We start from the raw sequence: 27,258 nt of genomic DNA, 5'->3' as shown, positions 1-27,258 counted from the left end.
TCTGGCATCACCTGGACTAGAGACTGACTTTAAGTAGGTGCTTAATGTTTTTTAATGACTATATAAAAGGTTCCAAACAAATTCTATATTAAAGCCTACCCTTGGATAAAATACTCCAATACTTCACGTGTGTGTGTGTGTGTGTGTGTGTGTGTGTGAGAGAGAGAGAGAGAGAGAGAGAGAGAGAGAAAGAGAGAGAGAAAGAGAGAGAGAGAGAGAGAGAGAGAGAGAGAGAGAGATTTAATGAATAAGGATTTTAATCTTTTTCTTTTTTTTAGAAGATTTTTTTAATAGTTTACTTTTTTTTTTTTTTCAACGTTTTTTTATTTATTTTTGGGACAGAGAGAGACAGAGCATGAACGGGGGAGGGGCAGAGAGAGAGGGAGACACAGAATCGGAAACAGGCTCCAGGCTCCGAGCCATCAGCCCAGAGCCTGACGCGGGGCTCGAACTCACAGACCGCGAGATCGTGACCTGGCTGAAGTCAGACGCTTAACCGACTGCGCCACCCAGGCGCCCCAATAGTTTACTTTTTTAATTTATTTATTTTTGATAGAGAGAGAGAGTAAGCAGGGGAGGGGAAAAGAGGGAAACAAAATCCCAAGCAAGTCCCATGCTGTCAGCACAGAATCCAACGTGGGGCTCAAACTCATGAACTGTGAGATCATGACCTGAACGGAAACCAAGGGTCAGACGCTTAACCTACTGAGTCACCCAGATGCCCCGAATGAATAAGGATTTTAAATGAGAATGCTGGTGGTGGTGGTTGATGGTGGAATTCTAGGAACCTGCCTGTGAGGTGGGTTTTGTGAGGATCTTCCTAGTGCTCTTCAAATTACCCCCATTTAAAGGGTTAGAACGCAGGGTTGCAACCCTGAGTGAAAAGACAAAAGAAGCTAATTTATATCTCTAAATCCCTAGATTTAGAGACAGCTCATTCTTCCCAAAGAAATTTCCCCAAAGCAAATATTTAGAATCAATTTATACTTGGTTTAATAGGGGGAAACTGATGTGGCACTTCTGGTTGACTAAACACAACCCTGCTGACTACAGACTGCAGGGACGACAGTTGGATTAACATCTTGGTGACACAAGGAGCCTACAGGGGATGTTGGCCTCCAAGAAGGTTCTGCCATGGGTCAAATGCCTATTCACTGTCAGAGTCATGGGAGGTGATCTGGTCTCTAGTGAGAGCTGCTGAGGGTGCTGAGAGGCTCTAGACTTTGGAGGTGCCTAGCCTGTTAGGATCTCAAGGAGGTAGCTAGTATGAGAATAGGTCTGTTACGCAAAATGCTCCTAAAAAAACCCAAATCCTGAATTCTATGTATCCATAGACTTGGCCTGCAACCACTGTGACCCCTGCCCCTGCCGTAGGTAGGACGTCACATTCGGGAAAAGCAAGTGAATGCTGTCTGAAGTATCTCCTCCCCCACACTGCCCACAACCCCCAACACACACATACACACCAATCAGGCTCTACTTTCTTCTTCAAGGCAGTCCCGGATATATGTTTTAATCTGCTTTCACCTAGACACAGATTCTAGATGCATACACAGAGCAGGCAATATGCATTGTCCCTAACTCCTGACATCACCCTGGGGACAGTGACTTTTCCACTGGCTATCATGTCATTTAATTGACTCTTTCCAGATTGTGGGTGATCCAAGGAGTTCTGTCTTCTTCTGACTGCTTTCTAATTCTTGGGAAAATACTCTTAAGCCTGGGACAGAACAATATATCTTAGTCTTTAATATAACAATGTACCATCTACCTTCTGTCTCCACATTTCCACCTCTGCCCACAGAAAAGAGACACCCAGCAACCAATACTTCCATCCTCGGGGAATGGGTTAGGAAGGGGGCTCTCACCTTTGGCTCCATTTCCATACTTACTCTTCTCAGGAAAGAAAAGTTGCTTGTCTAATTGGGGAGATTATCATAAGTCATTTTTCAAAGGGATCATTGTTTTTGATTAGGTTAAATTAGCACTAACAGACACTGTTTTTTCATGATATACCTCTTCTCTAACTCTTTTTCACTCTGCTCTAGCTCTGTTTGGTAATCAAACCAGGACAGTTCCCCCTCCTCACAAAGGCAGAGGTCTGCCATTCTTGATTTTCTTCCCTTGTATGTAGGAGGTGGAGGTCCTGTCATATTCTCCAGACCATCTTTACCAATTACAAGTCTGATTCTGAACTTTGGTCCCTCAGTTGGCTCCCTGCATCTATTCTTAATTACTTAAGACTTGGAGGGAAAGGAAGGTGATTAATTAGTCTCCACCAAAGTTCTGACAGTTAATAATAGCCTTCAAAGGCGTTTAAAGTCTAGTCAACTACTACAACAGTAGTCAACAACTACTACAACTGACTACAACCTCTTCATGGTCCTAAGATGCACCTTATTTTACCTTTGCCTCTACTGAAGTTTACAACACACAGATGCACACAGCCAGCTCTGCAGATAATGGTCCCCCAAAGATGCTTATATCCTAATTCCTGAAACCAGTGAATATGTTATATGTTACATGACAAGAGGGACTTTGCAAATGTGATTAAACTGAGGATGCTAAGATAGCAAGATTATCCTGGATTATCCAGGTAGGCCCAATGTAATCACAAGAGTCCTTATAAGGCAAAGAGAGGGGGAGGAAAGTCAAGAGTCAGACAGAGATTTGCAGATGCTATTTTGTTGGCTTTGAAGATGAAGGTGCCAGGAGCCCAGAAATACAGGCAGCCTCTAAAAGCTGGTAAAGGCAAGGGAAGAGATCCTCTCATAGAGCCTCCAGAAGTAGTGAAGCCCTGCTGACATCTTGATTGTAGTGCAGTGAAACCCATTTTGGACTTCTGACTTCCAGAACCATGAGATAATAAAACTGTATTGGCTTAAACCACCTAGTATGTGGTAATTTGGTACAGCAGCCTTGGGAAATGAATACAGATTTTGGTACCTAAAAGTGGGGTTCTGCTGTTACAAATAACTAAGAATCTTGAAGTGGCTTTGGGATTGGGCAATGGTCAGAGATTGGAAGAATTCTGAGAAGCCTAGCTTCCCTTGAACAGACTGCTAGCAGAAAAGTAGATACTAAGACTCTGCTAGAGAGGACTCCGAAAGAAGTGAGAAGCATGTTAGAGAAAACATATCATCATCTTAGGGAATACCTAAATTGTCATGAACAGAATGTTAGTACAAATAGGGACATTAAAAGTGTTGTTAGTGACAGTTCTAATGCGAATGAGGCACATACTATTGGAAACTGAAGGAAAGTGGATACTTGTTATATAGTAACAGGAATCAGCCTTGATTTTAACCTAGTAAAACTTGTGACCTCCATAACTGTATGATAATAAATTTGCATCGCTTTAAGCCATGAAGTTTGTGGTAACTTGTTATAATAGTAATCAGAAACTAATACAGACCCTACAGTCAGCCTAGAACTCAGACAATGAATATTCCTCTCCAAGTTACCAAACTATTCCCTTCAGCTGGCATATGGGACAAAGAATCAGTAGTGTGTTAATTAAGTGCACAGCATTCAGCAGCAGACAGACACAGGTTCAAATATTGCTTTGCCACTGTATTCATTAATGAGTCAACAAATATTAAGCCCCACTATGTGCGAGACACCTTGCTTGACTGGGATAATAGGGAGCAAAAAAACACTAGATGTATGAATGTATGGAACTCACTTAATTCCTATGAGTCTCAAGTTCATTATCTAAAACATGGGAATAACAGTTTCTCTCTTGCTTAAGTATGCAATACATGTAAAGTACTTACCACAGTTTCACTAAATAATAACTACTATTAAGCCTTCCTTTCTCTTGTTCTAAAAGGCTATTTGTACAACAACAGGGAGCAACAGAACAGGATTTAAAGACTTTGAAGCTTCAACAACAAAGACCCTCTCATCAACACACATACTTCCTTGCTAATAGGTTTCTGTATTCCATGGCTCATCATCAAACAGAACCAATCTCACAGGCTCAAAAGTGTCCACCTCAGGGCTGTTTACATACATGGTAATACTCTTTTCCCCCCAAAACTCTCTGACATGAAGCTTGGTGTGCATCTAATGTAAATCATTCATACAGACTGAGGCTTCTAGCCTTGCTACAGACCTTTGAGTCACCCTAGATGATTATGAGAACAGAGATGTGACACATGCATTTTTGGGTAAGATAGTATCTGTAGTTCAGAGTCAAAAAACATAAAAGAGAAGACTTGGGAAATGTCACCTTGCTACTCAGCTTGGCCCATGATACTGCCCAGAGCAACAACTCTGGACACTGGATTAGTCCAATGTTGGAAGGAAGCACAAACTGCCAGACTTTCTGGGACCATTAACAACAAACTTGTTTGTTCAGACTTTCTTCATTTTTAAAGTTTGTTTATTGTTTATTACATTCACTGGCAGCTGTAATCTAGAGGCCCAGTACACTGTTTGGGACTCAGCAGTCAAGAGCCACACTCTAGTAACAATAAGCTTTTTATCATCCTTGTTTTCTTATAGATAAAAATTTGGTTCCTAAAAGTTACTTTTTGTACCCCAACTTTCTAAAGTTACACCTGTGAGAATTACTTCTACAAAGCTCTCAATATCCTATTTCCATACTGGTACAAACATCCTTTTGTTTTTTAATTTTTTTTAATGTTTATTTATTTTTTAATGAGAGAGAGACAGAGAATGAGTGGGGGAAGAGCAGAGAGAGAGAGGGAGACACAGAAGCAGGTTCCAGGCTCTAAGCTGTCAGTACAGAGCCCAACGCAGGGCTTGAACTCTCAAACTGTGAGATTGTGACCTGAGTCAAAGTCAGATACTCAACCAACTGAGCCACCCAGGTGCCCCACAAACATCTTTTTTTAAAAAGATTTATTAAGTTTTTATTTTAATTCCAGTATAGCTCACATACAGTGTTATGTGAGTTTCAAGGGTACTCCTTTTTTTCTTTATTTCTTTTGTTACTGCCATGCTCAGGACTGCCTTTTCCCATTCTTCACCTAGCCCACATCTCTGGCAGTAGACCATTCCAGGCAGGACTACTGCTGAGGAAACTCTTGGTCTCTTTGAGATGAGAGTAGAATGACATTGATCTCTGCTTCCTCTCTTTTTTTCGACTCTGGATAATAAACTCTAAGTGCAGAGGCAGAAGAGGCTCTTCTCCAGTCCATATGCTCAAGTCCAGGTCTCTTGGCAATGAACTCTCTAGTGACCCTTTCCTAGAGGCCCCAAGGCTGTAGCCAGTGCTTGACCTGAATATGTTTCTCCAGATTAGGCAATGACCTTCTCAATTCAAAGTTGACTGCCTCTGTGAAAATGAACTTTTCAAGTCCTTTCGGAATCTGGGCTGAGTTTCTCTGAAAACACTTGTCATTAAAGACCCTTCCTATTGCTGGGGACATGCTCTCGTTTCTAGTTTACTAGAATCAGTGAGGCTTAAGGCAACGCTTGCTGGAACTGCAAAGCTTAAAGTAATTACAAGCCATTACCTCTCCTCTGCCCTCACTTCTGATTATAAGTAGGTCCTTCTTGTCCAAACACCTCTGAGGGAGGAGCTCCAAGCAATTCCAAACAATCCAAGACATCTTTCCCCCAGAATGAAGCGTAGACTCTCACCCTCCACTTCTACTTTGCCACAGAGCTCTCAGGCTACAGGTAGCTTATGACTTCCTCCTCCCCCTCCTTCCTTGGTCCTTTGAGACACTAGGGTCTTCCCAGTATAAACCTGAATTTCCCTTCTGATAAGGCACTTAAAAATTTAGCTACAAAGTATGGTGTGTAGACAAAACTAGAAGAGAAGGTAATTTGGAAACTCTCTTGTCCCATGCAAAACTCTTAAACAAAGAAGGATAAAAGTGTATTATTTTCCTAAGACGTTATTCAAAAGTTGTTGCTCATGATGAAGTTTTCAGGGGCCAGACTGTATGCTCTAGTGACATGTTAAGTGGATCAATGATAACCTAAGGAACTGTAATGAGTATCCATTTCCTGACCCTGCATTAGCTGCTTCTCTGCATCTGTGGGATTTGAAGAAAACTATAGCCTAAGGGAACAGTTCGTGCTGCTCTTCTCTCCTCGCTCTACCCTATAAAATGTATGCCCAGGAGCATACAGTGGAGTGCACACAGGATTGTATTTTCAGGAAGCACATGAACTCTGTTTCAAGGAAGAAATGTATTTATTATGTATCATGGTCCCGACTCTGACTGTATTCTGCCCGGGGTAACCAATCCTGGGGAAAAGGGTGTAGAAAAAGGGGGAGAGGTGGAGGAAACACAGAGTGGAAGGAAAGAACTATCTCAGAATCTATTTACTAAACAGAAATGTTTAATTTCAGAAAAACCAGGAAGTCTTCCATCTAGTTTTTCATTTATATGACCATTAAAAATAGAAGGGACAGAGTGTTCTTCTAAGAAGGAGATGAAGGGGAATGAATGAAGCCAGTACAGACAAGTTTCATGGCTTCTCCTAGGTAGAGGATTCTAATTCGCCTTCCCACACTATCTTGCTCCCTCCCTCCAGGCCGGGTCAGAACACACCACACAAGCTACACAGAGAACTCCAGCAGATGTGGTGACTCCAAACCCCCAGAAAGTAACAGTGCATCTCACAAGGACTCACTCACGTTCCTCAGCTAGAGACCTCTAAGCCAGGCTGGCCCTCTGGCCCTGAGACACAGGTGAGAATGGACAATGCCGAGGAAGGAGCTGCCCCACACACAGAGACCGCCGACCTCATTTTTTTCCCTAATAAGGATCTGTACACACCTCCCAGGACTGTCATCACCATGACAACAGCAGAAGTTGAGGGTGAGCAGGTTAGTGGAACAGCATGCTTTCTAAATTCTCAAACGAGGCCTGAGGCTGTCCTCACTCATGAAGTGGAAAAATTCATGTTGGCAGTGCTCCTAAATGGATTCCAAAAAACTTAAAGATCATGCCTTCTTTCTGGGGAAGAATCAGAGATGGAGTCTGCATAAAGCCCCTTCACGCAAAGTTGATTTTGTCAGAGAGGTAGGAATCCTAAAACAAAAGCATGAATTCCCCGTCACTCCCCCAAAAACTAGGGCACATAAACTATGTCCATCTACCACAGAGTGAAGAGATACGGCAAACCAGGGCAAAAACAATCCCCCAAAGACACAAAAAAACAGGCACTTTGAGAAAAATCTCTATAATAGAGCCTTCCCACAGAGACTACTCAGAACAACTCAGACCTAAATTCTGAATGTGAAAGATAGACTCCTACCTTGAAAAAGCACTAAAATAGCTCCCATTTACTATAAACATTGTTCTCTAGGCTGTGTAATATGCGTGTATTATCTCATTTAATTCTTGTAACAACCTTATTAGGTGGACACTACTATTATCTCCATTTTACAGAGAAAGAAACTAGGAACCAGAAAAGTTAAATAGGGGACTCAGAACTGCTGAGTAACAGAGCTAGGATTCAAAGGAGGGTTACTCTGACCGAGAGCTTGAGCTCTTAGTGATGATCTCTCTGATATAGGGAAAGGCTTCCTGCTTCCTGTAAGAATCATAGGTAGATGCCTTCCTCGCATGATTTCTGAGCCTCCAAAGATATAAGACAACATCAGGAACATGCACTCTTGATTCTAGACCAGTTCTTAAACTTTGGGGTATATCGGGAGCACATGGAGGGCTTGTTAAACACAGATTTCTGGGCTCCACTCTGAGAATTTCTGATTCGGTAGCAATTGTTAGTGTGTCTGCTCCAAGTATCGTACTTGGAGAACCACTGTCTGGTCCCTCAACACTGAGGTCCTCTAGGCCTCACTGCCTTAGTCACCTCATCTGCCTAAGTAATCTTTCACTGCTTAGTCCCAGATCCCCTGGGGTCTTCCTTGACAAACTATAGTGTTATGTTTGGCAGTGCTGTGTATTTTGGAATTCTCTGAGCTCTTCTGAAAATAGTATGTCCCTCTCCAGGAACAATTTACTGCTGCCTTAGGTAATGAAATGTAGAAAGAGGGGCCCCGGAAGGACCAGTAGGAGAGAGCAAAGCAGTCTGGTGCCCTGAAGCCAGACCAGCTGTCTCAAAGGCGCAGTCTTTTTACAACCTCTTGGGATTCCCTCTAGGAAATGATCACACAAGGGCACTCATTAAAACCTCTTGAGAACATTCACACTGAGAAAGTGAGAGTTGTAATTGTGAATGACTGGCCCTTTAATGCCCCTCCCCCCAAATACATTCCTCCCTCTGAAGAAGCTGTAACTGGATGCCAGGCTCTCCCTCCTCAGCCCATTTCTTTCTCTGCTCAGTCTCACGGGAAGCTGCTAAAGAAGAAGCCCTTAGGCCAGGTCTGCTCACACAGAGGTGAGGCTGGAGAAAGGGGCCAGTCGTCAGGATTAACCAATTTAATGCCTGACCTGTTTATCCTGCAGGAAACATCACCTGGTGATGTCCCCATTGATCCTTTCAGATCCTTATGCTAGGTTTTTGTGGACTGTGAAGATAAATGAACAGTTTAGTGACAAAGCAAAAGAATTCATCAATGGAGGAAAAACAACTTTCAGGAAGATGTGTGAATGAGGATTAGTGCACAGCAGGTCTCTCTCTCTCTCTCTCTCTCTCTCTGCCCAGCTGCAGCTATTCTCTACTAACAGTGCAGGCGTATTTTGAGTCCTGAAACTGTCAAGTGTCAACAGGTCAGAATGGCAGGCAGAGGGGCCTCCCTTTAACTTAGTATCACTGTGAGGAGGTATGTTGACATGCAAGGCTAGGTCACCCATGGAGCACTGGGAAGATGGAAGGTCTGTACCGCTCAGTCCATGAGGACCGGGACTCGAATCAGGAGCCAGGCACAGTCCTGGACAGAAGGGATGAGACAGGAGGGGTTGGGAAACTCGGGAAGGAGAGTAATGGGACTCCTTCCCTATCTTCTGTGTGAAGAAGACGGGTTCCTAACATTCTTTTAAATCTGAAGGAGAGACCTGAAATAATCAGCAGACAGCTCCTAATGCATATTTGCCTAGGAACACACACCCACCAGCATCATCAACAAAAGGAGAATGTATTCAACCTTAGTTCCTGGCTCACTAGACCGACCTGCAAACCCTCTGTGGGAACAAGAAAAGCCCTGAAGACAGGTGAGCAGGGCAAGGTTGTGGCTGCTTTCATAGCATCATTCTTACCATTCCAGATGCTTCCTATCCTGCTATACTTGGCAGCCCAAAGCCACTTCTTCACTTCACCACTGGCATTGGGGCTGCAGATTTGTCAATGAACTATTTTATGTTCTTCTCCTTGCCATCTGGCAATATTAACTCTAATGAATTGCTTTAGCTTGTGCATTTGTTTTTTTGTTTTTTTTTTTGACAAATGTGACTTTTAGTTGAATCATGCAACATTCACAAATAGCAAATGCTGGCTGATTAGAATCAATGAAAGCTCTTAGAATTGCCAGCAAAAATGGGCCCTTTGCTGCACATGTTATTCAGATAGCCTAATCATTTGAAAAGCACCTGATTATTTCTGGAAAGAATGTTTCACACACACACTTATGTCATCTGTAATGTATCTATGTATGTATTTGAATTTGGATGGATTCTTGCAAGCCAGCCATGGTATGAATATAAGTGCTAGATACACTTGGATTTGGAGCTAGACACAGGGTTTGAATCCTACCTCTGCCACTTACAAAACTGCCTGAACCTGGGTATGTTTCTTACCCTCTTGGTGTCTCAAGTTTCTCACATGTAATATAGATCTAATAAATCCCTTGCAAGACTGTCATGGGGAATAAATGATATCACATATATAATGCGCTCGGCCCAGTGTCTGAGTTGATAATGGCTCAATAATTAGTAACTATTATCATCATTATGATGTTCTATTAATAGAGGATTATGATGGACACCATTTACAGTCTCTGTAATCCTTCCTTTCTGAAAACTGCCACAGGGATGGACCTCCAAAGCCATATTTTTATTATATGACATCGCTTTAGTGATTGGGCAAGAATAAGGAAACTAAGGAAATACGAGTTTAAGCAATTTGTCTATGCTCATCAGCCACTTGGCTCTTGATCCAACCTGGAAGATTCTCTTTCCTGAAAGTTTAGGTTAGGAATTAGTCCCCATTGGTCCTCTGAACTAAGACACTGTGAGATGTTCATGTCTGGAAATGTCCATGTCAAGGCAGTAAAAGTCAGTCTGCAGAGTGATACAGATCATCATATAGATGTGCAGAATGAAGCAGATCTGACTTTAACCTGAAGTCAAAGAGAGTAGTGTCTTGGTTTTCATAACTTTCCACTTCCATGAGAAACTCCATTCCATCTATCTATGTATCTGTTTATGTGTCTATGTATCTCTCTTTTGCTTACCACTTTGAATGGGTTTCCATTGTCTTCAATTGAAAGATCTTTGCTAACAGTGTCATTTCTGTGCATAAGACCACCAGATCTTCTCTGTGTAGCTCAGATAGCCTAAGTATTTGAAAGATGCTGGCTTGGGGCACCTGGGTGGCTCAGTCAGTTAAGCATCCGACTCTTGGTTTTGGCTCAGGTCTTATCTCATGGTTTCACGAGTTCAAGCCCCATGTCAGGCTTTATGCTGACAACACAGAGCCTGCTTGGGATTCTCACTGTCCCTCTCTCTCTGGCCCTCCCCCACTCACACTGTCTCGCTCTCTCTCTCAAAATAAATAAATGAACTTAAAAAAATAAAGATGCCTGGCTATTTTACAAAAGAGCTATACACACACACACAGAGATACCCTTATATGTTTTCAGTTCTTGAAGGACATTAAGTAGAAAACTAAAATAATCATGTATGTATGTAAGGATGTCATACATATAAGGAAAAGAAGAAAGACTAAAAAGAGAAGCATTAATATTCTGGTCTTAAAAAAAACAGATCATCTGATTGCTTGCTAGAACCCACACAAGAAGAGAGAGACTTTGGGTCTTTACCTGGTGTTGCACTGGATACCGTTGGCCACTGCTGATCAGGCCCTCCTGGCCCAGCCCGTAGAATGCCAGCCTCCTCTAGGTGCACAGAGCTGAGTAAACACACAGACCCAAATCATGGTTAGACCATAAATGCCTCTCCAGATCTCCTGCCACCCTCAGAAAGTGCATACATCTCTGGAGGCAGGGCTATCGTCAACACATTCTACTCATACTTGAACTGCAGCAATTCCTGCTGAGCGGGTACTTTGCATAAATTGCAAAAACAGTTGCCTATGTGCTGCTTGCTATACTATTCAGGCAATAAACATGTTTTATCTTTAAGACAATTTTGGTCATCATCAATGCCACATGGCATTCATTAAATGTAACAGGAAGCCCATCAGAGGGCCAATGCCATTTTAACATGTAAATGCTGAAGCAGAGGAGGAGAGCTTACTACCAGAAGCCCCAGGCCTCTCTTGCTGATTGTCTTGTTTCTGGGTTCTCTATAGCAAAGACGAAAACACAAAAAAATTATTTGGTGGTAACTGTAGCATCGTTCCCTTTTAGCTACCCAATTCCTTCTTGACCTTATTTTCTGTTTTACTCTTTCTGTATCTTTTACTTGCAGACAACCCATCCTAGTACATTTCCTGGGACCTGAGGAAGCCTATCATCACCACTCACAGATCCAATTCAGAAGAGATCAATTCAGCATGAACTACTGCAGGTAGTGAGACATAAAGTGGGATACGCTTAGAGGCAAGTAGAGATAGAATATAAGCTATTCAAGGATGCAGCACTCATAAATATTAATCGATGTATGTCTAATGCCAGCACATAGAAGACCCTCATGTATTTGTTAGATGGATGAAGGAAGGAACAAACAGAGACTCTAAAAGCAAACATCATCCAAGAACATCCTCACCAGAATTAGAGGACTATTTTAAAACAGACATCGGTTCATCTTGCAAATTAAGTTACTGAGACAAAATTTATACTACTGTCCGAGGGGTTACGTGAGGCAGCAGAGAAGACAATCTTGAACTATCGTGGGGGAAGCCCATCTATAAACTGAGTATCTTCTCACTCTGTGACTTTGAATAACGTATCTAATCGAAATTAACTCATTACGCTCTGCCCTACTGTTATTCTTCCCTCCATCTATATCCTAGAATACTCTCTTTTTTCCAAATAGTAATATACTTCGTGTGTTCTTGGATTCTACCAGCAACTTATATGGGTTCAATCAGACTCATTCTGAAGATGTAACTACCTGGGAACCAGCTCAGCTTAAAGCAGAATTTCCAGATACCGTTACATGATGTCTGAGGCTGGAACTGCCAGGAAGCCAAGCATATGTGTAAAAAAGAAGTATTCTTTAAGTTTACAACTCTAATACCTGCTCAGTACACTGTGGGGAATAAATTACATTTAGCTTCCATTCTGATTACATTTCTTATCCTACTTATATCTCATAATATCTTAATCGAAACCTGAATAGGAGGATACTTGGCTTTCTTTTTCCCACTTGAAAATAGAATAAGGAAGTGATAATGTTTTAGTATTTTATTTTAAGTGAATTTTTTAAGGGACATCTCATGGCTTTGGTACTTTTCAAGTAAAGTACGGATTCAACTGGGAGCGAATAAGCTGGTATTATAAACCATGCTTTCTCCTCTTACATGGTTTTGCAATGATAGCTCAGGTGCAGGCCAAAGCATAAACTGGTCACTAACAAACAGAAAGAAGCCCTCTGATACCTCATATCCTGGCATCTGCATAAGTGTTTCTGGGCTAAAATTGTGACCCTGGTTCCAAAGTGACATCTCACTATGCCAGCTATGATCTGCAGCCCTTCACTGATTGCTTCTTGTTCAGACACAGCACCCATTATAATGATTTCTGCTCAACTTGTAATGCTTGAGAATGTGTTAATTTATTTTACTTTAATGCATTTCTAAAGGGGCTTAAAACTAATTTTTCATTAACTTAACACATATTTTGTGAGCTCTCTCTTTAGAAAATCGATCCAGGTTTGGTAAAGATCTACTTAAGTGTTGCTCACATTTTGAGGAGCTTAAGTTTAGAGTTTATTCCTTCTTTAAAACTAAATCCTTTTGGTGGGTGTTGATTGTTATGGTTTCTTGGTTTCCAAAGACACTCAAACATAAAGAATCTTTTATTTGGCCCCATGGCATTAAATCAACTCTGGGAATAATGGTAGTTAATCAATTACTGTCACAGAGACAAAGTAGAGAAAGCAAAATTATATTAATCTGAGTCTTAGAGTAATGCTATTACTCTAGATTAATTTAAAATAAGCTAGATTGGGTCTCCAGATATTCAATAAAGGCCTTTCACATGGCTCATCCTCTGAAGAGCCCATGCCATTGAGGGAAACAAAAGAGTAACAAGATGGAAAAGATAAGGAGATTCTAATATGCGTAAACATGAACAAGAATAAGAGCTGATTACTGTGGTTGATAGGATATAAGAGGTGATGTGTGATAGCAAACCAAGGCAGACAACATGTACATATATTCTAGTACAAAAGCATCAGTGTTCATCATAATTTCTAAGGGAGGGACAGAAAGCATAGGTGGAGAAGGGATGAAAGAAGTTGTCATTAATTCCTTATAGAAATTTTGATGAGAGAAAGTATACAGCAGTCTGTCTCTGTAATTTTGCAAGGGACTCTTATTGCCAGCATTTGAGAAGCATTTGGCAGTATGTTTAATGTTTCAAGGAATAGACATGGAGACAAAGTTCCCCTGTAAAAGTATCTAAAGCTTCTAAACAGCAGTTTCCAGCCCCTACACACACAATTTGAGACATAAAAGTTAAAGTACTTCTCATTGAAAAAAAGGAAGGAAACACATACCTGTGCATTCCTGCTCTTAGGGAAGCAGAGTAACGCCAGTCTGGGTTGGGCTGTCGTGGCTGCAAAATCACAAAGGGAGGTTGTGTTAATAAGGCAAAACAGAGATCTCCCAGTGATTGATTAGTTGTTTCTTAAATATTTCCATGTATGTGAAAAAAAACATTGAAGGAGCCATTTTATGTGCAACTCTATGAGGATATCTGTATATACAGCGCTTCGTGAGAAAATTAGCTCATCAGGGTCCTTGCAAAGACTAAATATCATGAAAAACTAGACTTAATGATGTTGTGAGGACCAGCTGTGGCTTCGCCTTGCTCAAAACAGGTCTACGTTCCTAAAGCAGCAACAGGGGGAGGGCAGTCTATTTTGAGACAGGGAAAGCTTCCATTGTTTTTGCCCTCAAATGCCTCATTAAGGGAACATCTCCAATTTGGTGTTCAAGCTAAAACAGGGTGCACAACTACACAAGTTCTGCTGGTCTGGCCGGACTGCAGAGGACTGCAATCTGCTGCTGGCTTTGCAGACTGCAGCATGTTTGACCCAGGATGGATGTGCCCAGTCATAACGACAGTGACTGATAACTGCCTCTTCTGCTGACTGAAGAGGAATACTACAGAGAGGAAAATAAACCACTACGGGAGCTGGATCTTGTTTTGCTACATAATCCTCTTCATAAAACTGCACTCGCTCCCTGCTTTTCTGAGTGCTTTGCCTCCTCACTCAATTACTGTTCACCAAGCTCTGATTGTTTAACAGGGAGTAGCTGAAACCCAGGAAGAACCTGACTCACGCTGCACCACCTATGTATTAGAAAGATCTGTTGCCTTCTGTCTACAAACTGTCAATTCAAAGGGGAGTGGACAAAGAAGGAACATATAGGCCCCAGAAGACTGTCTGAGGAGTTATGGGCTGAAGAGAAGCCACTCAGGAATCACAGGAGACAAAATGGGGACAACTGTCACTATCTTGTATTTATTAGCAAAAAGTTTATTATAAAAAAGACCTGTGTTAGGTCTTCCTTTAAATGTATTTTCATGGCCCTGTCACTGAATACTGAGGTCTATGTGAGCAGAAAGATGAAGAGGTGGAGGCTGTATTCTGTATTTTCCTCTGGATTATAATTATCATATTTCATAGACACAAAGCCACAGTAATACCAGTAAACTACTTCAAAATGTCAATAATTCTTGTCCATATCATTTTTATAGTTTATTCAAAGGATGCAGAGTATTTCATAAAGACACTTTATCACAACACCCAGGAAAGAAGTGATCAGCATCTCAACTTTCAGACAGACTATGGGGTGGTTAGATGGTATTCAGAGAGTTAGCCAAAGTCAAGGCCCAGGAAAAGCTACAAGTCTAGAATACTTTTCCTCAAATGTCCCCACACACTAACTGCCCTCGCTCCTTTCAACTTTGCTGGCAAGATGTGAATATGCAAGCTGCTTTATCCTTGAAGCAGTTCTCAGAATACTACAGATACTCCATGTAAAGTAGCATGAAACTCTCTACAGAAGAAATGAAAGGGTTTCCCATTTTCTACTAGTTGTGTTGGAGGGAACCAAAAGAAACCATTTGCAAATCATTTTGTAAACCTGGAAATATGACTGAACTATTTGTATTAATCAAATCACCATCATCTCTTCCCTTACCATCAGCAGAACTAGTATCAACTGTGAGAACCTTTCTTCAGTAAAGACTTGGACACCTGTTAAGTAAATGTTGCCAATTTTTTTTTTTTTTTTTTATGATTGGATAACATTCATGGTGAAAACTGCTGCCACTTGATCTTTGGATTGAGAGCACCAACCTCATTTTGCTGAGAGGCACAATTCTAGTGGGACTGACCACGGAACTCAGTTCACTGAGTCACTTCCTCAACGACAATTTGTCATGCTGCTATTTTCTATGATAGTCCATCAACAACAAGGTGCCTCTCAGATTCATTTGCCAGAATCATAGATATGAGATCACTTAGGGTAGTAAGATCAGGCAGGGAAAAGGTAAGGAAGAATACAGAATGTTTTAAGGATCCACACAATATTAGGCAATGAGATAAGCACTTTAAACATATTATTGCATTTATCTTAACACTTTTTTTGACCATAAATTCTATAAAAGGGGTATATCTGTTTTGTCCATAAAACATATGAATATGCTCAGATATTCATAATATATAGCTATGTCCTCCGAGCTGAGCAGTGTTCAGGTATTTGGTAGGTTTTTAAAATGTTTCTGAACAAATTTATGATCATGCAAGGATAATATTAATGTATTTAAATGTATAGAAATAAGAAATCTGAGCTTTAGAGAGATTAAATTACTTGCCTGATTTGGTGGATTTGTTGATCGTTACATTTAGGTCTCCCTAAACCAAAGTTCGTGTTTTAAATTAATTTACACAGAATGACATGTATATAGTTGACCCTTGAACCACATAGGTTTGAAATGCACAGGCCCACTTATATGTGGATTTTTTTTCAATAAATACCATACAGTACTGTAAATGTATGTTCTCTTCCTTATGATTTTCTTTTTTTAAATGTTTATTTATTTATTTTGAGAGAGAAACAGAGAGTCTGAGTGGGGAGGGGGGCAGAGAGAAAGGGAGACACAGAATCTGAAGCAGGCTCCAGGCTCTGAGCTGTCAGCACAGAGCCTGACGTGGGGCTTGAACTCATGAATCAGGAGATTATGACCTGAACTGAAGTCAGACACTTAACTGACTGAGCCATCCAGGTGCTCTATTTATGATTTTCTTGATAACATTTTCCTTCCTCTAAGGCTATTCTTATTTTATTGTAAGAATAAAGTATATAGGGTGGTTCAGTCAGTTAAGTATGGGAGTCTTGGTTTTGGCTCAGGTCATGATCTCCCAGTTTGTGAGTTTGAGCCCCACGTCAGGGCCCTGCTTGGGATTTCTCTCTCCCTCTCTCTTGCTCCTCCCCAGCTTGCTGTCTCTTTCTCTCTCTCTCTCTCTTGCAAAAAATAAAACAAAATATAATAAAAGATTTTTTTTAAAGAATACAGTATATAACACATATAACATACAAAATATGTGATAACCAACTGTTTACATTCTCAGTAAGTCTTCTGGGCAACAGCTGGCTATTAGTAGTTAAGTTTTAAGGGAGCCAAAATTATAATCAGATTTTCAAGTCTGCATGGGTCTGGCACCCCTAATCCTCGTGTTGTTCAAGGGCCAACTGTACTTTAATTTTTTCTTTTACTTCTGAGTTTCACAGATATTGATTAACTTTTAAATGATACATAATTTAAAGTGATAAATGCACATGGATTTCACCCAAACTTGGTTAAAGTTGGAAAAACTCAAGTTTAAAGGTTGACTTCCGATATCTCTGACATACTGGAAACATATAGTAAGGATCTGAACTAACTGTGATTGTTTAGTTCCCTAACACTTGGATGATACATTCCAGAACTATGCTTATTTTCTATTGGTGAAAAGCCCCAGTATGTCTGTCGTTTCTTTTTTTTTTTTTTTTTTAATTTTTTAATGTTTATTTTTGAGACAGAGAGAGACAGAGCATGAACGGGGGAGGGTCAGAGAGAGAGGGAGACACAGAATCAGAAGCAGGCTCCAGGCTCTGAGCATCAGCCCAGAGCCCGACGCGGGGCTCGAACTCACAGACCGCGAGATCATGACCTGAGCTGAAGTCAGACGCTTAACCGACTGAGCCACCCAGGCGCCCCATGTCTGTCGTTTCAAAGCTTAGTCCTTCAGGACACTAATGCCCACAAAATTCCAGATGTGGAAAAAATGAATTAGGTAGTCCATATGGGTGATATAGCATCAATGAAGAACAGGAACCCACTTAAGATTCTATCAAAATTGTAGCAAAGATTTAATTTATCCTGTAATGGTATTATTACCATGTTATTGTAATATTTATACCATAGAATATTTGAGCTACAGAAGGATGAATCACCTTTTCAAGGATGAAAGGAGAATCACCTTTTCAAGAAAAATTTAAAACAAACTAGGTTTAAAATACCTTGTCCCCTTCAAAAAAAAAAAAAAAAAAATCATTAGACCACTCCGGAAATGACACTCTGTCATGGAAATCCATGTTGAAGCTATCAGTAAATGGCCCTCTGAGACATGAAACTATAAGTAGCATCTCCTTTTCCTTTCTATTAGGACTCTATTAAGGATGTATCCATTGCAGATTTTTTTCAGTGACACTGTGTCAACACTGATATAAACTATGATAGGCAGAATTCTAAAATGCCCTCCTAAGAGCCTCACACTGTGGTGTACATGCCCTGCATAATTTCCAAGAATAAATATGATGGCTCTCACTCTGATTAGGTTATGTCATATGACACACTTGGCTTTAAGACAAGGAAACCATGGGGCACCTGGGTGGCTCAGTCAATTAGCGTCTGACTTTGGCTCAGGTTATGATCTTGAGGTTTGTGAGTTCAAGCCCCATGTAGGGATCTGTGCTGACAGCTCAGAGCCTGGAGCCTGCTTTGGATTCTGTGTGTCCCTCTCTCTCTGCCCCTTCTCCACTCACACTGTCTCTCTCTAACAAAAATAAATAAACATTAAAAAAAAAAAAAAAAAAGACAAGAAAACGATCTGGGCGGGACTGACCTAATCATGTGAGCTCCTTAAATCTGGGTCTAGAGATCAGAGACATAAATTAGAGAGATTTGAAGACATAAATTGGAGACAGATTCCATGTGAGAGAAGATTCTCCCCTGTTAGCTCTAAAGATGGAGGGGATGATGGGGCAAGGGCCTGAGCACAACCCCTAGGAGCTGAAAGTGACCTCCAGCTAACAGCATGTAAGTAGTCCAGAAAGAGCTAACTTCTGGCGGCGCCTGGGTGGCTCAGTCGGTTAAGCATCCAACTTTTGGTTTCGGTTTCAGCTCAGGTCACGATCTCACGGTTGGAGAGTCTGAGCCCCATGTGGGGCTCTGCACTGATGGTGCAGACCCTGTTAGGAATTTCTCTCTCCTTTCTCTGCCCCCTCCCCAGCTTGCTCTCTCTCTCTCTTTCAAAAAATAAATAAACATTAAAATTTTTTTTTTTTTAAAAAAGAACTAAATTCTGCCAACAGCCTGTATAAACTTGAAAGCATATTGTTTTCCAAAACCCACAGAAGAGAACGCAGCCCAGCTGCCATATGGATTTCAGCCTTGTGAAAACCAGAGCAGAGAACCCACTCACATCCTGCAGGACTCTGAGACAATAACTGAGAGTTATTTTTAACCAGTAATTTGTGGTAATTTCTTACAAAGCAATAGCAAATGAATATATAAACTATTGGTCATTAACGCAAAAAGAAGTATAACATTTAAAATAATCACTGTTATATATTAGTCTTCTAGTAAATCAAGTTGAAAAGATGGTAAGTATGTGAATTCTAAGGGAACTACTTTCTTCTGAAGTCATTTGCAACCCCTAATCCATGAAGCAGGAAAGTAAAATAAACACAATATTAAAATATACCGAATGGGTTTCAGTACAACAGAAAATGCTAGGTTTGCTTAATTCTGGACACACAGCCTGCCAGCACAGCAGTTACCCTCTCTCTCACAGTTTCACTTCCCTGGAGCCCAGAGTTCTGACCCTGCAAGGCCAGAAAGGAACTGATGTTGTTTATGTGCCAAGGAACTAAAGTTTCTTCACTTTTGCAATGTCAGATATTTCTTTGCAGGTCAAGTTCAAATTCCTGAAAGAAAAAAATTTTAATTTTTAGGTGAGCAGATTTAAAATGCTGCTAAGGAATCCTCTTGCCCTTTGATTTTTTGAAATCATGATTATAGATTATAATGCTAAAAAATATTATCATATGGATAAACTAAATTTACATTCATACTTAATATGCACAGAAAAATTGAGCTAGGTAAATTCCTAACAAAAGTCACATTCAAAGACACCTGTAAATCTCCATTAAATCCATCTAAACCACTGGGCTTGGTGATGGCAAGTTTTCCTCAAATATTTGAAAACTGACATCATCCTAACCTCTCATTGAGAGCAAAAATTGGTGGAAAACCAAGGCAAGTATCCAGAACCGACTCTGCTATTCTGTCAAGCAGACAGCATGCCAATAGACGATTTATAATATGCCAGGCTGTGTCCCTGCAGAGTGTTTGGAGGTAGACCAGATGCCCATGTGACAGCTCACTCCTGGGTCAGAGGAAAGGGTAGGCCAATGACATTCAAGCTACAATAAACAGATTTCTTCATCAGTCAGAATATGTGCAAGATAAAGAGACCGAGAAGAGCTCAGCCATAATTCCATCTGGCTCAGCAGATCTGCAGGAAAAGGGAGGAAGGAGGTAATCTGAAGCAATTATTATATTATCAGATGAAAGAAAATAAACTTTTTCTCAGAAGAACAGTTCTATAACCGTTATGGAAATGGCAAGACAAAACAGCCCACCCACTCAAAAGTGACCACAAGAGGATGCAACACTGGAATGGAAGTTCACAAATAGAATTTCTCTACCTTTTCTGACCACCATACTCTTTTTATAAATATAACACCATTTCACTTTGCACTAAGTGTAAATTCTGAAACAGGACACAGTCACCAGATAGAAAAGTCAGTCCTAGGGGAGATAAATTAGGAGCCACTAAAAGAAGAGTTAACTTTTTCAGATCACTGCATCTGGAATGAAGGTGAATGTGCAAACACAGTGGCAGAAATACTCAAGATTTGATGACTCCAAATTGTTTGAAAATAAATGAAAGCAAACTTATCTTACTTCTGCTAGTCTTTTGTGATTTCCACACCTTGAGCCACCTGGTCCCATGGAAGCACAGCTGGACAAGTCTGTCCAGCGCACTCAGAGTGATTCATTAGCAGTCACAGGACCACAGACGCACAAAATCTACCTTAAGATCTGGTTTCCTTTTCTTGGAGATTCTGAAAGGGGTGCCAACCACATTCAATATCGGGTTTTCAGAAATCTCCAAAGAGAAAGTCTGCCCCATTGCCAAACAGTTACTTCAAAAACTTCACTGCACAAGTGACTCATCATATAAACTCACTGGAGGGTGAAATCTGTCAAAAGATTAGAGTCTGCTATTAAATGTTGTTTAATAAGCAACAAAAGAGAAATCAGAAAAAGAACAGAGATAAAAGATCTTAACAGGCTATGCCAAAGTAAAACAGATAAACATAAAAATAAATCAGCTTGGTAGTAACATCTTTATTCATTGATCCTCCCATTTGTGACGTACTTTTACTCAAGGAATTGCTCTTTCTCTAAAAGCAGTTAATCTCTAAAAGTAAGTTAACTTACACCACTAGGTGAACCAATGCTGGCTGAAATGCCCAAGTTATCACATATGAAAAGAAGTATACACACGTTGGGATTTCTGTCTACTTGTACTATTTCAAACAACACAGTCTTTGGAATCAGACTGACCGGACTTAAAATAGACAAGCAGAATGATTGTGTCTTACTTAACCTCTCTGAGCTTATTGCCTCATATGTTAGATGCTGGTAAATGTTTCTCTCATATATGACTTACAGGGAATGAAACCACCCATATGCTGCAAAGCAGAACATTTTTATATAGCATAGTGGTCAATGAGTGCAAATTCCCTTACTCATCCTTTATAATCTTCATCTAATTTAACATAGGCACACGGCATGAAGTGCACCTCAGGACTCTTATGCCATCTGCAGTAACTGGGTAGGGAAAAGAGAAAGCCTAACATGGGAATTTAACAGGTTGATCTAGCGGTCATGACTTTCAGAGTTGACTGATTTTGTTCCCATTTTGCCATGCTGACCTGACTCTCTCTCTCCTCTTAACTGTAATAATGTCAGGAGCTATAGATCTTAGGGCTCTCTACTGGATTCCTGAAAGTGGCTGGCAGAAATTTGCTTTTATTCAAATCACGCATTCTCCTGGAAAAATCCCACAAGAGCAAGCACTTTTCTGACATAATTTTCTCCCTCAATTACAGATTTGTGTACCAAAACACGCATTAACACACAGGTCAGTGTAAGACAGAAATAGTTCATGTGTCAAACTGCCCCAAGCTCTGAGCCAGGAGAACGATGGTAGAGTGTCCTTTGGGAGCTTCCAGCTCCCAGTTGGTGGCAAGCTTGTCTGGCCTGCAATCCCAGCCTCTTCACCACCTGCAGCCCACCCAGGCCCAAAAGGACTTCACAAGAATTTGTTAAGCAAAGGTCTACAGCATCCTTACTTAAAGCTAGGCCTTTTTACATGCTTCCAAAAGCTATGATCTAAAGAATTCTAGAAACGCCTTGATTGTGTCCCCTTGTATTTCTTAATCTGCCTTCTTCTGCCTCCTGTGGCTGCTATGTATCAACTAAAATTTATCAGGCTTTTCTGATACATCTCAAGGTACATGGGAAATTCTCTCAATCCATCTTTTTTTTTTTCTGTATTTAAGCATTACTCTCCTCAAGATTAGCATGAATTAGGATGTGAAACTAGGGACATTAATAAAAAGACAGCAAAATGTCAATGAAAATACATCACAAAAATATAGGAGGGACAATTATTAATGCCTTTTATAGTACCTCTAAAAGTCCTCGCTACAAAGTAGTTGTTTGGGAAGATAACAGGTCATCACTATTGATGAAACAAAAATTTGGCTTCTGAAATACAATTTTCTTTTTTAAGTAGGTTCCACGGCCAGCGTGGAGTCCAATGCAGGGCTAAGAGTTGGACATTTAACTGACTGTGCTACCCAGGGGCCCCTGAAATACAACTTTAAAGTATCACAAAGCAAACCACTGTTTTCAAGTTTGCATACAGCGACACACTACACAAACACATCCGCACATTCATGCACTGTCCAATAATTTATACGCAGTCTTCATAATAATGAGCAAGCTGGCCTTATGCTTACTTAAAACCAGTGTATTTACTAACACCTGTCCTTCATGCACAGCAAGCTATCCACTTTACAAGGCTTTTCTAGCTATCACAAACTAAATTTTAGATTCAGAAAATGAACATGTGCTTTGGAACACGTTGGAGTATTGTTGGAAGTATTGTCATTTAACTTAAAGACATAAAGGGCTTGAGAGGCTACTTGTCATATCATTAAAACTTTACAAATTGCCAACAGGAAATCAGAAGATTACAGACTACATTTAATCTAATGCAGGGAAATCACCTTATGATGAACACCCGCTATGCCAGAAAGGTAACTAATGGAAAAGTCCTTTTCTCCTTCTCTTTCTCCCCAGTTCCAGCTTGTCCTGGTATTCACCACATCCCCACATCCCTAATCCACTTGTTCTAGTATCTCCTTGGCCCAACCAGACAAATTGGTCCTTGGTCTCTTTGCCCTACCATCGTTCATCTCCTCTGACAGCACCTACAGAAGAATTACCGCATCAAACTGCCAAAGAAGCAAACTTTGGCTTCAGGGTGAGATCCACAGTCTAGGGCTTTGTCACCTCTGACATGAATTTCCAGAAGGTCCTACCACATTAGTTCAGTGTAATTACTGGAAATATTAACTGGATAATTTTCAAGATATAAACAAGGACAGCATGCAGAGGTAACCACCACAACCCCTAGGGTCTCAGAGCTTTTTAAAAACCAACACTCCTGTAGCATTTCAAAAGAGAACTTTCCCTATAGATGATACAGCACAGGCCATTTGTCCCTGAATCTCAAAATATTACCCACTATGGCATCATCTTATTCTCAAGCCTGTTCCATACTTCTGCAGAGCTGTGTTTTAGCATCAAACATTTAAGACTAATTCTTATTTCTCTAACAATGTCATGGTTAAGGCGTCCTATATCCAAAAAGAAAACAAAGTAAAGCAATTCTCTGATACTATTTTTCTAGAGGAGAAACAGAGCAGATTATAATCAAGTCACAGGTACTATGTATCCTCAGTTTACCAGATAACTCCTGTCAATGTTAGTAACTCAGTAGAGCGCACGATACTGGTCGACGGAGGGTGTGTGTGAAAATGCACAACCGTGGAAGAACCCCTTGACTGCTATCTCACCTCATTTTGAGGAATGGCATCATTTTTGAGAATGATCAGGTTCCCGGCACTCTGCCCACTTTGGCCTGTGAGGTGCCTGCTGTCACTTGCTGCCGCCTGGGCTCCCCCAGGCCCCAGTCCTGTCTGTGCCCCTGTGTTATAAAACATGAAAGTGTCACTCCCTGAGCCTGCTGTCAGGCAGGCCTTGTAGCAGTAGGTCTTGGTGAGGGAGCCGTTCCCTCGCACTTCAATGAAGTGAGGCTGCACTTTGAGGCCGTGCGGTAACCTGGCATCAATATTGTTATTGGCCTGTTTGTTTAGTTCAGCAGGGCACCGCTCCCTCACTCCACAGAAGCCCCCACAGCACGCGGTTCCATATGCAGTATAGTGGTAGCACTTGATGATGCTCAAAACAATGATTGTCAAAAGAAATATAAAAGACACTGTGCTTAATGCTATTATTAGATAAAGTGTAATTTCAGAGTATGTCCGAGGACCCTTCACGTGTCTCTGAGTATCAGGGAGGATTTTGGAAACCCTATCCACCACAGCTACTGTAATGGCCACAGAGGCTGACAGTGATGGCTCTCCATTGTCTCGGACCACCACGGTCAGGTTGAAAGTGGTTCCACTCTCATCTCCCATCTTCCTGGTAGTCCTAATTTCTCCTGTGTGTAGCTCTACTTTAAAGAGGTCCAGGTCAGAAGTCTGAGCCAGGTGGTAAAAGAGCCAAGCATTTTGCCCAGAGTCTGAGTCCATGGCTATGACTTTGGTGACCAGATAGCCAGCAGGGGCAGTTCGAGGCACCATCTCAATGGCTGCTGACGAATTAGTTGAGGTAGGGTATAGGATGTGAGGGGCATGGTCATTCATGTCCACCACATACACATTGGCGGTCACAGTGCTGCTCAGCGGTGGACTCCCCTTGTCCTGGGCCTCCACAGTCACAAAGAACTCCCGAAACTTCTCATAGTCAAAGGAGTTGACAGCATAAAGGCTGCCACTGGCACTGTTAACGGAGACATAGGAGGTGACGGGCAGCCCTTGAACCTCCTTCTCCAGGAGGGAGTAGGTCACCTCTGCATTCTCCTTTTCATCTGGGTCTGTGGCTTGCACAGTGCAGAGCAACACCCCCGGCAAATTGTTCTCCTGGATGTAGATGTTGTAGGAGTCCTTTAGGAAGCTTGGTGGGTTGTCATTGATGTCAGAGATCTCAACCTGCAGTGTCCGCTGGGATGTGAGCTGCGGCACTCCCCCATCAGTGGCTGTCACTGTGATGTTGTAGGCAGCTACCCGCTCCCTGTCCAGCGGACCATTCACCACCAGTGTGTAGGAGTTTCCAAAGCCATTCAGCCGGAAAGGCAGTGAGGCCTCCAGGCCCAGGCTCACTTTCCGGTTGGGGCCTGAGTCTTGGTCATTGACACTGAGAAGGGCCACAACAGTATTCGATGCAGCATCCTCAGGCACTGGGCTGTACAGGTCCGTGAGTACCACCTCTGGTGCATTATCATTCACATCCACGATGTCCACCAGCACCTTGCAGTGACCCACCATGGGCACTGGACCCTGATCAGTAGCCTGCACATAGATCTGGTAGGAAGAGGCCTCCTCATAATCCAGTGCTCCACTTACCCGCACTTCCCCAGTGCTGGCATCGATGCTGAAGAGCTGCCTCTCCCGGTCCGACGTGTAGCTGCTCAATGAGTACCTGAGCTCGCCATTGGAGCCCTCATCCGGGTCAGAGGCATTCAGCTTCACCACCAATGTGCCCGGAGGAGCGTCCTCCCGAAGCTGGACACGGTAAGTGTTCTGGTCGAAGGTGGGAGAATTGTCGTTAGTGTCCAGGACACGCACAGAGATCTGTGCTGTGCCCGAGCGGGCTGGGCTGCCTCCGTCCACAGCTGTGAGAACCAGGTGGTGCAAGACTGCCTGCTCGCGGTCCAGGCCCTTCCGCAGCACCAGCTCCAGCACCTTACTGTTCTCCTGCAGGGGTTTAAGGTCCAGCTCGAAGTGCTCGCTGGGGCTGAGCTCGTAAGTCTGCACCGAGTTGGCGCCCACGTCGGGGTCCTGCGCGCTCTCAATGTGAAAGCGCGCTCCAGGAGCCACCGATTCGCTTACCTGAAGCTGGTAATCCGGCCGCGGGAAGCGCGGTGAATTGTCGTTGATGTCCAGTACCTCCACCTCTACGGCACTCACCGCCACGGGGCTGTGCGCCAGCACTTCCAAGCTGAGCAGGCAGCGAGGCCGCTGCTCACACAGCGCCTCCCGGTCAATGCGCTCGTTGACGAAGAGCGCTCCACTCGTCAGGTCCAGCTCCAGGTAGCGCGGACTGGGCGCACCCAGATGGTTGATGCGCAGGCAGCCCGGCCCCAAACGCCGCAGCTCCAGCCCCAGCGCGTTAGCCACGTTGCCCACAAGCGCGCCGGGTGCCTGTTCCTCCGGCACCGAGTATCGTAGCTGGGAGGCCGCTGGGCCCGGCAGTAGCAGTAGCAGCAGGAGAGGCAGCAGCAACAGCCAGGACATGGGCGGCCGGAGTCGTAGATGCTCTGTCGCCCCAGGTCTGGTGCCCGCCAGCTCCATAGCCACCGGCCGCGGCGGAGGTAGCCGGGCAGGGCCGGAGGCAGCAGCTTTCCCAGCCGCGCTCCACGCCCGGGCCCCGCCTCCGCCTCCGCTCGTGCTGCCCTGCGCCCGCTCCCCCACCGCTCACGCGCTAGCAAACGCCGGGGGCCGCTCCTCTCGTAGGCCCTCCGGAGGGCTCCTGGCCCCGCCGCCCCCGCTGACTCCCCATATCCCAGCTCCTCCGCTCGCCTGGGAGTCGCTCCGCCTGGCTTCGCTGCAAGCCTGCCTGCTTGCCTGCCGCCGCCGCCGCCGCCGCCGCTCCAGGGGGGAGGGAAAAGGAAGCAGAACGGGAGGGGGAGGAGTGCTCAGTAAGTCCGGCTCCGATTCCGCACCGAGGTGGCAGACGGCAACCGGGAGTGATCGGTCGCCCCAGCCACTCTAGCCCCGCTCCTTCACCCTGGACACGCGGGATCCCGGCAGACCGCGGGAACACGGCCACTCCCTTTCTCCCTGCCCCCATTCCCCGGTTCAGCCAGTCTCCACGGTACCTCGGCTGTTTAACGGGTCTTGTAAGGATATTATTCTAGGACAGACAGTTGTGTCTCTAGGACCTGGGCTATCCGACTTCCCAGGAAAAGATTTCCAACCGCAATTCAGGAAAATAAACTCAGGACCTTAGCTAAGTATGGGCACCTGGGCGGCGGCCCCACAGTCAAAAGAAACGAACGCAAGGGAGGGGCTCTGGGGTTGCTGATGATGGAGATTATTTACCTGCCCCCCAAATTTTCCCTAGAATACTCCTAAATAGAACAGAAAGTGTTCAACTCCTGGGGCAAAGGGAGGGGGAGGACAAATGCTGTCCTCTTCTGCGGAGCAAGCCAAAAACATCCTGGGATCTCAATACTCAGTTCTGCTAGGAGCCAA

General features: G+C 42.9%; 1 protein-coding gene across 5 annotated transcripts in view; it reads right to left on the bottom strand.

Moving 5' to 3' along the window:
* Positions 1–27,258, bottom strand: part of LOC122218963 (protocadherin alpha-C2) — a 128,583-nt gene that overhangs the window by 21,662 nt on the left and 79,663 nt on the right. For 4 of the 5 annotated variants that reach the window (XM_042937275.1, XM_042937267.1, XM_042937248.1 and 1 more), the window contains exons 2-3: positions 13,797–13,855; positions 10,934–11,022 (exon numbers count right to left, since the gene is read on the bottom strand). In XM_042937275.1, coding sequence (XP_042793209.1) covers positions 10,934–11,022; positions 13,797–13,855 — 148 coding nt within the window. Of the gene's footprint in view, positions 1–10,933; positions 11,023–13,796; positions 13,856–23,796; positions 26,640–27,258 lie in introns of those variants that run through there. The other variant, XM_042937244.1, reaches the window with a different exon arrangement.

The sequence above is a fragment of the Panthera leo genome, chromosome A1 (assembly GCF_018350215.1).
Source record: "Panthera leo isolate Ple1 chromosome A1, P.leo_Ple1_pat1.1, whole genome shotgun sequence".
Lineage (NCBI taxonomy): Eukaryota > Metazoa > Chordata > Mammalia > Carnivora > Felidae > Panthera > Panthera leo.
The sequence above is the reverse complement of the archived record's forward strand: the minus strand, read 5'-3'. Positions and strand labels throughout refer to the sequence as shown.